At 43.4% G+C, this 14,071-nt stretch overlaps 2 protein-coding genes across 2 annotated transcripts in view; both read right to left on the bottom strand.

Moving 5' to 3' along the window:
* Window positions 1-14,071, bottom strand: part of LOC145424160 (protein NLRC3-like) — a 66,376-nt gene that overhangs the window by 42,159 nt on the left and 10,146 nt on the right. The window lies entirely within an intron of this gene.
* LOC145422861 (protein NLRC3-like) overlaps window positions 3,428-14,071 on the bottom strand; it is a 35,332-nt gene continuing 24,688 nt past the window's right edge. The window contains exons 7-9 of the mRNA XM_080294744.1: window positions 8,820-8,993; window positions 8,638-8,650; window positions 3,428-5,107 (exon numbers count right to left, since the gene is read on the bottom strand). Coding sequence (XP_080150870.1) covers window positions 4,580-5,107; window positions 8,638-8,650; window positions 8,820-8,993 — 715 coding nt within the window. The 3' untranslated portion in view covers window positions 3,428-4,579. The remainder of the gene's footprint in view (window positions 5,108-8,637; window positions 8,651-8,819; window positions 8,994-14,071) is intronic.

The raw sequence follows: 14,071 nt of genomic DNA, 5'->3' as shown, positions 1-14,071 counted from the left end.
CAGCAAACACACAGAAACTTCCTGTTGCCACACACGGCCTCTAAAATCTCTTCCACGCTTTCTGTCTGAAGTCCACTCTCTGTGTCGGATCCACAGGAAACAACAAGATCTTATTAACATGGTTTTCAATGTGTCTCCTTCCAAAAAGTCCAACCAATGAACAAATGTGTGTATTTGTGGAGGCCGAACAAAAGCATGACACATTTCTCTGTTTCTATAAACTGGAGTCAAACACAAACATGAAGAGTTTCACTGACAGACTCCAAAATGCCCCCACAGTGGATCAAAGGGAAATCCTACAGTGTGGCCAGAGACTCTTAATGGCTCCAACATCAACACATCCACAATGTTGGATCCAGTTCTGCCTCACAGAGTTACTAAGACACACCCTCTGCCAGCATCACAACAGCTCCACCTGCTTCACCTGCCTCCTCAGCATCTGTACACCTGAAGAGAAAAGAAAGGCTCCAACAGCTCAAATCTACAAAGGATTCATGAAGTTTCATCCAACAATAACATGTTTGCCTTCCACAGTGTGCTGTTAGACACCACTGTACCTCTGCCATTTCAAAAAGAGCAGCTTGGGAACATTTTGGCTCCAAACACTTTGTGTTTAAGTTCTTTGTTTTCTTTGTGAAGCCGACAACATCTGGAGCTTTGTGACTCATAGAAACATCATTTTGTTCTTTAGATGACAGCAGATTGGGACTGAATAATCAATCACTATCAAACCAATAAAGACAAACATGCTGATTTTACAGGAACTTTGTTGGAGAAGCTGCAAAGACATGAAACTGGTGGAGATCCCAAACCAGTTGATAGTGCTGGTTATTCCAAATAAAGCTGTTTCCCTTTGAGATGAAATGTGACAAAGATGATGCTGAAGAGAAGCACACACTTCACACATATAACAGACCAGTGCAGTTACACACACCTCTGCTCGACATCAGGCCTCAAACAAAGACACAAAACACTAACTTGACTCTAAACAGAAGAAACGAGCAGCTGTTTCTGTTCTGTGCTTATTTATATTTGACACACATGCTTCTCTTTGTGCAAACACACATCGCACTATAAGGGTAACCTCGCACACAATGATTGGACAGCACAGTGATGATGCTGGGAGATCCTATACGCAGCAACACAGAAACACTGAGAACTTTAAACAATGATGGAAAGTGTTATAAATGACTTGTTGGCCTCTGATCTGTCACAAACAGCTGAAACGTGTCTCTCATGAGTCACATGAAGGTTTTTGACAGAAAGGACAAAAAGTAGCTGCAGTCAGTTTGTGTCATTTTTATATTTATTCATCTGGGAGAAAAATCTGAGGGACATTAAAATGTGTTTTCAACAGAGACAAGAACATGAACATAACAGAACAGGTAAATGAACATGTTTCAAGTAAACAGCTGGACTGATCAGGTCCAAACACAGAGTGATAAACTTGTCAAACAGCTGTCATATCTTTATATAGAAGCTCTTTATAAATGCTGCTCACTGCAGTCTGTTTACTAATAATGTCAAAGTGTTAGAAACACAGAAACATCAGAATGGTCTTTGTTCACAGAAACCTGTCTGGGATCCTTTGTTGTTCTTTTGATGCAGAGTTACATTATAAATATAAAGAGTTATTTCAGAGTCTCATCAGTTTTCCTGCATGTCTTTATTTAACACATCAGCAGGGCTGAAGCTCTCATGTTAAACACACACTGATCTATGGACACGTTCATGTGTTTCTAACAGAACCAGGCTGTTATCAGCCTGCACTAACATTATGTCACACACACTGAATGTAACAGTGACAGTTTACATCATCACACAATCAGCTGTGATTGTTTCACTGTCATCAAACGAGTCAACAGGAAGTAGAATCAATAGAAACCAATCATTTCCTGACAGCATGTCTGATGGAAATAAGTGCAGATTATGTATGAAGTCTAACTGCACACAGTAACTGTGTTACAATAAGGACTTAACAGCGCCCTCTGCTGGAGTGTTTCAGTACTGCGTTAACTAGAATACACCACCTCCTCCTCACACCACCTGCTACAGCTCTACTCTTCTATGACTACAGTCATCCACAGCACTGATGTGAGGTCACATGGTTCATATGTAAGGAGCACAGCTGACCTCAGGTCAGTTTAATGACTGTGAGCAGCAGCTGTGTTATTGTCACTGTGACAGGGAGACACTCTCAGACACAGCGCTCATGTCAGCTTGTTCTCATGCAGGAGGATCAGGAGCTCCATGTTTGTCTTTCTGTTTGAATCATGATGTGTTTGTGCCATCAGAGTCTGTCATGAGTACTCAGGGTTTCACAGCAGCTCTTCTGGATGCTGACGAGGACTCCAACCTCATGTTTCACCTCTCTGAGCTTCTGATGTCTGTGAACACTCGTGTTTCTTCTCTGGGCTCATCTGGACAAAAACACCTTTCTGTGTTTGGCTGCAGCCTCATTCTGACTGACAGGAAGTGTGTTATCCATGAGCTGCACTTCTGTGAGGAAGTTTCCTGCTGTGTTTCCTGTCTGTGGACAAACACGAGTGTTCCAGCTGAGGACTTGGTTCCTTCCACCTGTCCATACAGGACATCACGCTGTCTGCAGCTCTGTAAATGCAGCTGCAGGTCCTTCCACGTGCTGCTCTGTATTTGTGCAGTTTGTAGTGTGTCCTGGGAAACGTAGCACACATGGTGTTCTTCTGCTGTTTCCTCCTTTCACTGAGTGTGAAACACTGACGCTGTGCTGTTGTTCACAGAGGGGAGCTGATTCTAGCTGCAGCTGGACTCTGTCATCTAACTGAATGTGTTGGTGCTGATCACGGGGCTCTGAGGGGGGAGCAGCAGGAGGACTCTGGATGCTGACGTCAGTGTATCTGTGGAAGCTCCCACAGCGTGTCTGTCATTCAATATTGTGCTGTATATTGTATCTATGCAAAGATGAACAGACTGTGTGTTCACTGGTCTCTGTGCTGCAGCTCTGATGTCATCATCACTCCCTCCTCCACCCTCAGCAGTCCCAGCATGCTGCTGTGGTGCACCCCACCCTCACTCTACACCTGAGCCACAGACCACACCCTCCACCTCAATATACACCACAGTTTTCTCTGCTGTGGAAATGAGATCAGGAGGAAATCATCATTATTATTATTTAATAAACGCTCACATTAATGTGGGCTTATTTGTTTCATATTAGAAACATTAGTTGAGTGTTTTTAGTATAAAATGGTCAAAGTCCCTCTTTTTGCTCCTCCCCTCACCTGTGGATGGACGGTGCTGTTACCGTGGTGACAGCTTGGATGTGTTTCAGTCCTGCCTGGTTATCACTGCAGGAATCTTTCACATTTATTACAGGTAATAACTCTGATTTTTCTGTGTATTATGAACCAAATGTATCCTGATACACACAGAGATGGATGAGCAGAGGTTGTTTTTGCAGTTTATGTAGTTACTATGGACTTAATGCATACATATTATTAAAATTAGGGCTATAACAGTTGTATTGATGTATAGCAACTTGAAATGCTCCCACAAATGGCTCCACAGCATGTAAAAATATAACAAAAGCTCTGGCGGACTTGGTTCTGTGGTCAGTCTTAAAGGGTGAAGTTAAACTCTGTAATCTTCACTGTGTCACAGAGTTCAGTGAGTCCCGTTATTCACAGTATCAATCAGATCATCAGAGAACAGCTGATCAGCAATCAGTGGTGCCAACAGCGCCTCCTGTGGTGAGAGGATGCAATAATGCAATGTAGCATTTTTCCACTCAACACTTGCAGTCATGGAAACTGTCTGTTGGATCTGTGTGACGTTGCTTTCTTGGTTAGAGTTCCTCACAAACGTCCAGATGATTCTTCTAATGAGGCGTCGACCATGTTTGCAGCTCTTTGGAAGAAAACGTCGCCCTTTGCCATCCTTACTTTTCTTTGACTTCTTCAAATGCAGCTGAACTCCAGCTGGTATTTTCTTGGACTTTGCAGCTGTTTCTGGTCATCAGTTCATTCCTGCAAACCTCTGAAGCTGAACAACAATGATGCTGCATTGCTGGCTGATCCCAAAAGGTTGATTCTGTTCATCTGGACGTTTTCAGAAACGTTTGCTCACTGATCAGGTGACTTCTTCAGTCTCAGCTGACTGCAGCTTTACAAGCTTACAAACAGCACATTTGCACAATGACTGAAAGCAGCAGCACCTGATATATATGATACTAATATAATACATATACATATATAATCCATACTAATGATGAAGGAACTGAGCTCACAGTCCATTGTTCATTCAGTGAACTACTCAGTTTATTTTGGGCCTCAGAAATGCTCACTCTGTTTGTACATCACTGTCAGCAATAGACTCATTCTGCTGTGTGGACAGGAACACATGTGACATCACTTCCTGTTTGTTTGTGACTGAAGAGGAAGAAGTTTACAAGGAATCATTTAGAAGAGTTTCAAACATCAACTGATTGAATCCATGAATCTGAAAACGTGTTTGTGAGTGAAAGAGACAGACATGTACAGACTGAACTATCTGTTCAACAGTCAGAGTGTTTCTGTAACAGGAGACACTCTTTACACTCCACTCAGCACAGGGACACTGAGGCACCAGGAGACAAGAACATAAACCCAGGATAAAGAGTTTGAGTGAATGTGGTGTTGAAGGTGTGGAGGTGGATCAGAGTGTCAGAGGAGACTCTGTAGAAGGACAGAGTGCCAGCAGGACAGTCCACATACACTGCTGCTCTGTTAGAGACAGAGGAGGAGGAGGAGGAGGAGGAGATGGATGTTACTCTGTTATTGTGCCTGACAGACTGAGGACCATCATCAGAGCAGACCAGACTCCAGGACTGATCATTGTATCCAAACCAACAGTCATAACTGTATCCTTTCCTTCTGATGCTTCTGTAACTCACTGATATATCAACTCTTCCTCTCCACTCGACCTCCCAGTAACAGTGACCAGTCAGACCATTTCTACACAGCAGCTGATAAACATCAAATCTGTCTGGATGATCAGGATATGACTGAACCTCCTCCACATGTGTCACCTTCCTGTTGTTTTCAGACAGTTGGAGCTTTGTGTTCACTGTGTTTGTGTCGATTGTGAGTTGACAGGAATCTGATGGAGAGAACAAACACAATCCAGCTGCAGTTATTGATCCATCATCTGTTCATTGATTGACACTTTGATGATGACTCCTGACATGATGAAGATGGTTGAATGTGTGCTGCTTTGTTTTCATGAATCCCATTAAAAACACACTTACACTTCCTCAGACCTGGTCTCAACCATCGGACTCCAGCAGGCTCCACCCTGAAAGGAGGAGGGGGGTCAGAGCAGCACAGTCAGCATGCACACATGGACATTACATGGCTCTCACACACACACTGTTACACACTGAGCTCAAAGCTCGGCTCCACTGTTTTATTCAAAGAAATCTACATTTATTTATCAGCACATTTAAAAACAGCTTGAGCCAAAGTGCTGCACAGAGTAGAGAGAAAATAGGAAACATACACAGTAATGACTATAAAGACTGGTCAGGATTGAAAGCTACAGAGTACAAATGTGTTTCCAACCGGCTTTTAAAAATGTCCAGTGTTGGTGACGACCTGATGTGAAGGGCGACTGTTCCAGAGTTTGGCTGCAGCCATCGATAAAGCTCACCTCTGTTTTTACGTCTAGTTCTGGTCAGAAGCTGCTTATCTGCAGACCTGAGGGCTCCACTTGGATTCTTTTGTTAAAGAGAGATAAGATGGAGCCAATCCATTCACAGATTTAAAGACAACCAGATCTGGAAGTGGATTCTACCACGTACTGGTAACCAGTGGAAAAAGCTGGTGATGGGTCGTCTAGCACAGACCCACCGCTGGAACCAGACAATTGATGAGGGAGAGAACTGTGACAGCGCCGTTCCTTCACTTGACCTCAGTCGCTCTCGTCTGCTCCCTCGTAACACTGCTCTTTATTGAGCTTACATGAATATGCACAAGTTCATTATGACGTCTTACACAGGTATGAACAAAGAGTACCAGTCTGTGCATAGTGTGTGTGTGTGTGTGTGTGTGTGTGTGTGTGTGTGTGTGTGTGTGTGTGCGTGTGTGTGTGTGTGTGTGTGTGTGTCTGTGTGTGTGTGTGTGTGTGTGTGTGTCTGTGTCTGTGTCTGTGTGTGTGTGTGTGTGTGTGTGTGTCTGTGTGTCTGTGTGTGTGTGTGTGTGTGTGTGTGTGTGTGTGTGTGTGTGTGTGTCTGTGTGTGTCTGTGTGTGTGTGTGTGTGTGTGTCTGTGTGTGTCTGTGTGTGTGTCTGTGTGTCTGTGTGTGTCTGTGTGTGTGTGTGTCTGTGTGTGTGTGTGTGTCTGTGTGTCTGTGTGTGTGTCTGTGTGTGTGTGTGTCTGTGTGTCTGTGTGTGTGTCTGTGTGTCTGTGTCTGTGTGTGTGTGTGTGTGTGTGTGTCTGTGTGTGTGTGTCTGTGTGTGTGTGTGTCTGTGTGCGTGTCTGTGTGTGTCTGTGTGCGTGTGTGTGTGTGTGTGTGTCTGTGTGTGTCTGTGTGTGTGTGTCTGTGTGTGTCTGTGTGTGTGTGTCTGTGTGTGTGTTCCAGATGTGACCCTGTGACCCCAAAGCTGGTGCTAAGAGTCCAGCGGTCCCCCTAACAAAGGGCTCTTATACTTAACCAGACACAGAGTAGGTGTCCTCCTACACCAGGGGTCTCAAACTCGCGGCCCGCGGGCCAATTGCGGCCCGCAGGACGATAGTTTTTGGCCCCACCTTAATATGAAAATGTAATGTTAGTTTGATAATGTATGACACTTTACAGTGTTGTGGGCGGAGCTGAATTAACCCACCAATCAGGGTGGGATATGGATCTCAGGGGACACCAGCCGGGCTTGATGCAAGCAGGGAAACATTTCTCAATGAGTCAAAGTTCCAGCAGCGTTGCCCTGGAGTGTTTCTTTCTTTCCTGTGCCTGGCTGGCTTCCTCCTTTCTATTGGGCAAACGCCGACATTCGCCCCAGCGCGCTGCGTTCACAACACTTCAAAAAAAGTTGTTTTTTTAAGTTGCTGCCCAGCGGGACATTATACGTATATAGATTTATACACACGTCAGTGGGATTTAAAGTTATTTTTCCACAGAGAGAGATCTCATATTAACTCTCACAGTGATGCGTAGGCGGCGGGATAAAAGAAAAGTCATGAACTCAATGCAGCCCAATTTAGTCTGCAGTCACATAGCGACACCTGTTCATCGGCAACAACAGTCCCCGGTAACCCGGACTAATTATAGGGTCGCACCGTAATTTGTGGCTCGATGTTTTTATTTGCATCACTGCGTTTGCATTGCAGCAAACATGAACATTACATATATTTCAATATAATGTAAAAGCAGTCAAAACAACTAACATCAGAAACAGCTGATGTTATTTGTTATATGTCACGGTGTCATTTCCGCTTCTTTCTCCTGTAACAACAGCCCGGCGCCGTGAGCAGTCGCCTTTTTTGCGCTCGCTATCCCTGCACTTTCTACCATCTGCAAACGCCACGGTGTTCGTGTCGTCATGAAAGACATGAACATCGAGCGTAGAAACAAAGGAGACTGCTACCGGCTTTTTATCTGCCGATCGCCGTGCTACGGTTGCAAGAAAAAGAAGCAGAAATGACGTTCTCTACGCGTTGAGACGTTCCCCGTCCGTCGGCTAAACGCTTGATTGAAACTTAAATGCGACAGTGACACCAAGTAGAATTATAAATGTCACATAGCCCCAAACATGTCTTTTTCAAAGCCTGCGGTGAAGAGAAAGGTTGGTGATGAGCACCGACAATTTCAGGAAAAGTGGGAAATGCAATATTTCTTTGTTGAGCACAGGGGCACCCCGACCTGTCTTATTTGCACAGAGAAAGTTGCGCTGCACAAGGAATACAATTTGAAACGTCATTACACAACTAGACATGCTGAGCTGGATGCAAAATACCAGGGAGACGAGAGAGCGAACCGGGTTGCCAGTCTTAAAACAGATCTACTGAGGCAGCAAGATTTCTCCAAGAAAGCAACCAAAGAGAATAATGCAGCAGTCGGAGCCACGTGGTTAGTGAGATGATTGCTAAAGCAGGGAAGCCATTCACAGAAGGTGCATTTGTCTAAAAGTGCATATTGCAGGCTGCAAATATAGTCTGTCCGGGAAAGAAAGGTCAGTTTAGCAACATCAGCCTTTCTGCCAACACCGCAGCAGATCGCATTTCTGACCTGTCAAGTGACATTTATGACCAACTGTGTGAGAAAGCCAAATGTTTCAGTGTATACTCAGTCGCTCTTGATGAGACCACAGACATCACCGACACTGCCCAGCTCCCAATGTATGTCCGTGGTGTTGATGACAGTTTTGAAGTGATGGAGGAGCTGCTCACAGTAATGTTTAGTTAGTAAAGTTTATGGGCCCTGTTAGAATCAATATTTCATTCTCATTCTGTTGTTTGAGAACAATAACAGAAAAATGTGCACTTGAGAACAAATTTATTGTGAATTCAGCTGTGAATGTAGAGTTTGTCATTATTTTAGCTTCCATTTCCAAATGTTAGCTGACACTTTATTAGGTACACTGGTATCTATATCAGGTACACCTGTGACCTAAATGTTCCTGCAAACAGACTCCTTGGAGACCCCTACATAAATATCCATGAACTATCCAGCTAGACTAGTGTGTCTGTCCCTGAAAATATTCCTGCATGTGTGATTGTTCATGTCTCATCTGCAGGAAACAAACAGGAAGTGAGTGAAGGACACAGGAAATGTTTCCAGCTCTTTCTCCTCTATCAGATTTTCTCTCCATACCTGAGAGTGTCCAGTCTCCAGCCTGGTTCCTTCAGTCCAGCCGACAGCAGCTTAATTCCTGAAAAACCTGGATGATTGTAGCTCAGGTCCAGCTCTCTCAGATGGGAGGGGTTGGAGCTCAGAGCTGAGGCCAGAGAAGTACAGCCTTCCTCTGTGATCAGACAGCCTGACAGACTGCAGACACACAAAACAACAATCTATCTGTCAACAATCGTTTTCTCTTTGTCACAATAACATCTATCCATTTACATCCATTCAATGTAACTTTATTTATAAGTGACAATTCCCAAAGGACAACAACAGTCATCTGAAGCTGTTTAACAGTGTAAGGTAACAGCCTCCAATATTAGAGAGAAAGCCCCAACCATCAGACAATTGTGGAGATACAGAAATTCTTTTATTGCTGCCATATAATCTGCATCATTATAACTGCATTAATAATGTTCTTTACAGCATTATTCCATCTAATAATATTTCTCACACTATTGATATTGCATTAAAGTTGTCTATTGAACATGTTCATTTGAGGATCCTTCCATTATGTTAACTTTTATTACAAGTACGGTCAGAAGTATTTCATACACATTGCATATTTGTGCTTATTTTGAGTTGATGTTCGGTTCATTAAGGGTCTTAAGCTTCACTGGCGTGACTGTCCAGGTGATCCATGCTGAGGGAAACTAGAACAGGATGATTGCATGCATGCTTACAATACATATAACACATATAATCTAGGAATGCGTCAGGCCTGAGGCCTTAACTCATTTGGTGTCTCACTATATTTACTCTACTTGGCAACAGATGACCAGAGTCAATAATTAGCCCCAGAGACCCTGAGGGCTTGAAGTTTATTACCTTGTATGGAAGGTGTTACAGAAAAGAAAAGTTCTATGTCTGTTTATAGCCATTAAACATGTACAAGATGTACCATTAACTGTGACTAATGTCTGGAACCTATTTTACTCTGACTATTTTTATTGACGCCATGGGGGGGCGTATACCCCACTGCTTTGTAAGTGTCCACAACATGTATTTTTGTCAGAAGACATAGGCTGATGTTTTCTCCTGTGTGTTAATAAACTCATCGTTTGATTGCACTTCTCTGGGGCCTCCGTGGTTTGTCTCACTGCTCTACATTGATAGATTTCACGACACAATCCACTGTGAGCAGCACTTGGTGATGGTGGGAAGAAGAACTCCCTTTGACACAAAGATCCTCCCAGTGAAAACAGGCTCCAGGAGGAGCATCTACCATGACTGGTTGCAGGGTGAGGGGAAAGAGAAGAGATGAGCTCAGAGAGACAAGAACAAAACAGAGAGACAAAAGTTAAGGACATGCAGTAGTGACATATAAAAGCATCAGGAGTGAAAAGAGGGGAGAAGAAAGCAGAGCATCATGGGAAGTCCACCAACAGCCTGAGCCTATAGCAGCATAACTAAGGGATGGTTCAGGGTCACCTGATCCAGCTCGAACTATAAGCTTTATCAAAAAGGAAAGTTTGAAGCTGATCTTCAAAGTAGAGAGGGTGTCTGTCTCCTGAACTCAAACTGGGAGCTGCTGCCACACCCAGTCCAACATAGCCAGGCTGAGTCGTTAGATTAGTCCAACGTAAAGTCAGAAAGTCATTACTGATGTCATATTTTAGTGCAAATGTAGAAAAACTGTCCAAAAGTTATTTCTAAATCTGATATTAAACAGTTTAAATGGTGAAAAAAGCTGTAAAGAAAACAGAAAGAGTGAATAAAAGCCTCTTTAGAGGGTCACCAGTTTAAAACTCAGACATTTAAACTGGTGATTCTCCTTCTCTGCTCCATTTCCTCTCTAGACTTCCTGTTCCTAGGAGGGATTTGATTGGCTGAATGTCCTTTTAGCCTTTCTTTAGTTCTTTGGGTGCTAATCAAAGAGGAAAACACACGAGTCATGTGACGTGACATAAGGAGCGCTCTGATTGGTTGGGATTGACAAACTATGGTGCTGTTTGCAAGCTTCGCTTTGCAGAGGCAAGAAAATCTCTTAGATAGTGATGAGATGCTCCACAGTGACGTTTCCACACTTTGGAGCTTCTGAAGTGCAGATGTTTGGAAACGCTGCTCCAACGTCTGGTTCAAACACTCAGATCACGTGACCTCAGCTGCCACAGGTGGCATACCTGCTGCTTCCAGGCATTGCCAGTCTCGGGAATTCCCATTTTTCATTGACTGGTCTTTTTGACCCTTTTAATGGCTGAATGATGCTTTTATATCACTGCTTCAGTTTATTCCACACACATTCAGTCCTATCAGCAGAGAGAGAGCCACACACTGTCTGTAACATCATTAGAAGATCTCAGTAAAAACAGTAAAAACTGCTTCAAGGACTAAATCAAACAGGCACCAGGGGCCTGTTCTTCGTACCTCGCTAAGTAAGTTAGCTGGATTTGATTGTTGACGATTTCGCGTGATCCTGGATCGTTCGGTTCTCCGAAGCTCATCCGGGACTTGCTGCCATAGCAACAGAGCCGTAAGCCTAAACCTGCTCGGGAGCAGGTTTACTTTATGTAAACAGGATTAGATCGCGGCCACTCAGGTATGTCCGCTTCATTTATACGAAAGCAACAGCGATATTCCACCACTGTTTCACCATAAATAAATAACATCAATGTAACTAAAGATAATGCAGCACTTGATCCTTTTATTGATGTCACACAGATACATACAGGTCATTTCCTAAAAAAGGGAAATGTACTATTAACATTCTATTACATGTATGTGATTATTACAGATGTAATTCATATTTCAGAGTAGTAATTGCAAATTACTTTGTGTAATCAAGATGAGAGACCACGGCTATAAAAGCGAAGGTGGATTTGGGAAGTCTGTCGCAGCCATGTCCTGTCCGTATACGCGAGCCACCCATTGAGGAAGGTGCAAGATTGATAAGGAGAGTCCTCAGAATTCAGCGTATATTGCGGGATAGACAGGATCCTTTAGCTCAGCGCGACAGTGTGCTCATAGAGAGATATCGATATTCCCGTGAGGGTATTGTTTACTTAACCAACTTGTTGATGAGGGGGTGCAGGACCACCACCTGTCTTTTTTTTGCTCTGCCCTTTTCTTGGTTGCTGTTATGAACAAACAAACAGATTATTTCAGGGTCTCTTTCCTAGAGACTAAAAGCAATATAAGTGATAAATATTACCATTCTGTAGAATATTCTTATATTTCACTTTTACTTGTTCCCATGTTCTAGTGGGTCCTGTTGTGGCTCTAATGTGAAAGGGGATATAATATAACATATTATAATATAATATAGTGTAATATAATATTGGATAATATAGTGTGAAATGATAAATCTACCCTACCGCCTACTGGTGTTGGCCAGAGGGGCCGATGGCGCAATATGGCAGCCTGGCTTCTGTCAGTCTGCCCCAGGGCAGCTGTGGCTACAACCGTAGCTGCCTCCACCAGTGTGTGAATGTGAGAGTGAATGAATAGTGGTATCGTAAAGCACTTTGGGTGCCTTGAAAAGCGCTATATCAATCCACTCCATTATTATTATTAAATTACTTACGAGTTTAATTTGTCAGCAACTTCCTGCCAGCCCTCTCTCCTTGCTTTTGCAGCCTTTGCAGTGTTCCCTTGCGTTCTGATTAAACTCTGAAACTCCTGAAATCCCTCACTCAAGAGTTCTTGCTCTGCTGCCGAAAAATACCGAGCGCGCTCCTTCGACATTTTCGCCGACCAATCAAAGGTTTCTACTATCGACGCGTAGCCCCTGTTGGGCCACCCAGTGATCTCACATTACTTCATCCAGCTGTACTAATCGTCAACAACAGGTGTGTTCGGAGAACCGGAATAGCGAGCTCACGGTTAGCGCGATGATTTGGTCTTGGATGTGTCATTTGATCTTGGATGTAGTAAGCGAGGTACGAAGAATGGGCCCCAGTTTTCAGCTCTGTCTGCGCTCTACTTTTTTCTACTTACAACAGAAAATAGGATGTACTGCATTCAGGGATATCATCCTCACTGTCAGCTGTTACTCACAGACTGTGTGTAGAAATACAGAAAATACTGATCCTATAAAAAGGAAAGCTAGAAAAACACATTGATTCCAGGCTCTATTTTCCTTTTTGAGTCTGTCAAATCCAACAGGACTTGTGCAGGTTCACTATGAGCCAAACTCCAGACTGACAGTGAAACATCAGGCCAGTGTTAGAAGGTAAAGTTCAGGAAAGTTTTTTAATGGTTCAGAAGATGTTCAGCTGAGGACGACTTAAAGATGTGCGTGAAATGGAGGCTTCTGATTGGTCAGAATGAGCCTGTGAAAATGGGACAAACTTTGTATAAAGAAAGAAAACACATTTAATCTTTTCATGGAAATGTATCTTTTTCAAAGTGATTCCAAATCAAAGCTAACGCCACGCCAGCTTGTAACTTTGATTGACAGTGTGTAGAACTGATGACACAAACTCCCAGAAAACCTCAAAGTCAACATAACGCATCCAAAGCTTCACGGCTGGGAGCAAAACATGAGGCCAACAAACAGCTGTAAACCTGTGTGCCTATTACAGTAAACACAGCAGTCTGTTATGTTTGACTAAAGTGATGTATTGTGTGTCTGTAGTTGTGTTGTGAACTGTGCTGGGCTCGTCTGTGTCCCCGTTTCACAGAACAGCATCTTCAAGATGGCACAAATGCTTCCAGTGTTTCAGTTTGACGAAGCCTGGCTTTGCCCATCGCTGCTTTTAAAACAGTGTTTGTGCTGCCAAGGACATCTTGTATTGGTCTCATGTCATGAATGGGAGTGTTTCAGGAGGCAGACTGAACCTTTGATGAGTTTGGTGTCTTAAACTGAGGAATGAAAGGACACGAGGAACAAACTAAAGAGAATCTAAAAGAGGCCGGCAGCACATGAGGAGGAGAAACTGACACTGACATAAAGACTGAGGGAAGGACAGAGCCATCTATACAGCTGAGGTCAACACAGGAGGGTCATGTGACACAGCTGAAACTCATCCAGACAACGTCTGACACCAGAGACCATACTTACCAAAATAAAACAGGTTATAATGAACAAAAATGAGTGGAACAGCGGAGTGAACTGAGCAGCAGGAGGGAGGGCGTTTCTCCAAAACATGTGTCCATCAAAATTATGGACAGTCGTGTATATTAAGTAGACTTGTTCAGATTTGTCCAATACTTTTCTCTGTCAGTGTTTCACAGAATATCATCAAAGAGTCATGATAGTTACCATTAGTGTCACTGTGGAGATG

This window comes from Astatotilapia calliptera, chromosome 3, assembly GCF_964374335.1.
Source record: "Astatotilapia calliptera chromosome 3, fAstCal68.1, whole genome shotgun sequence".
NCBI classification, from domain to species: Eukaryota; Metazoa; Chordata; class Actinopteri; order Cichliformes; family Cichlidae; genus Astatotilapia; species Astatotilapia calliptera.
This window is presented reverse-complemented; position numbering and strand designations above follow the sequence as displayed.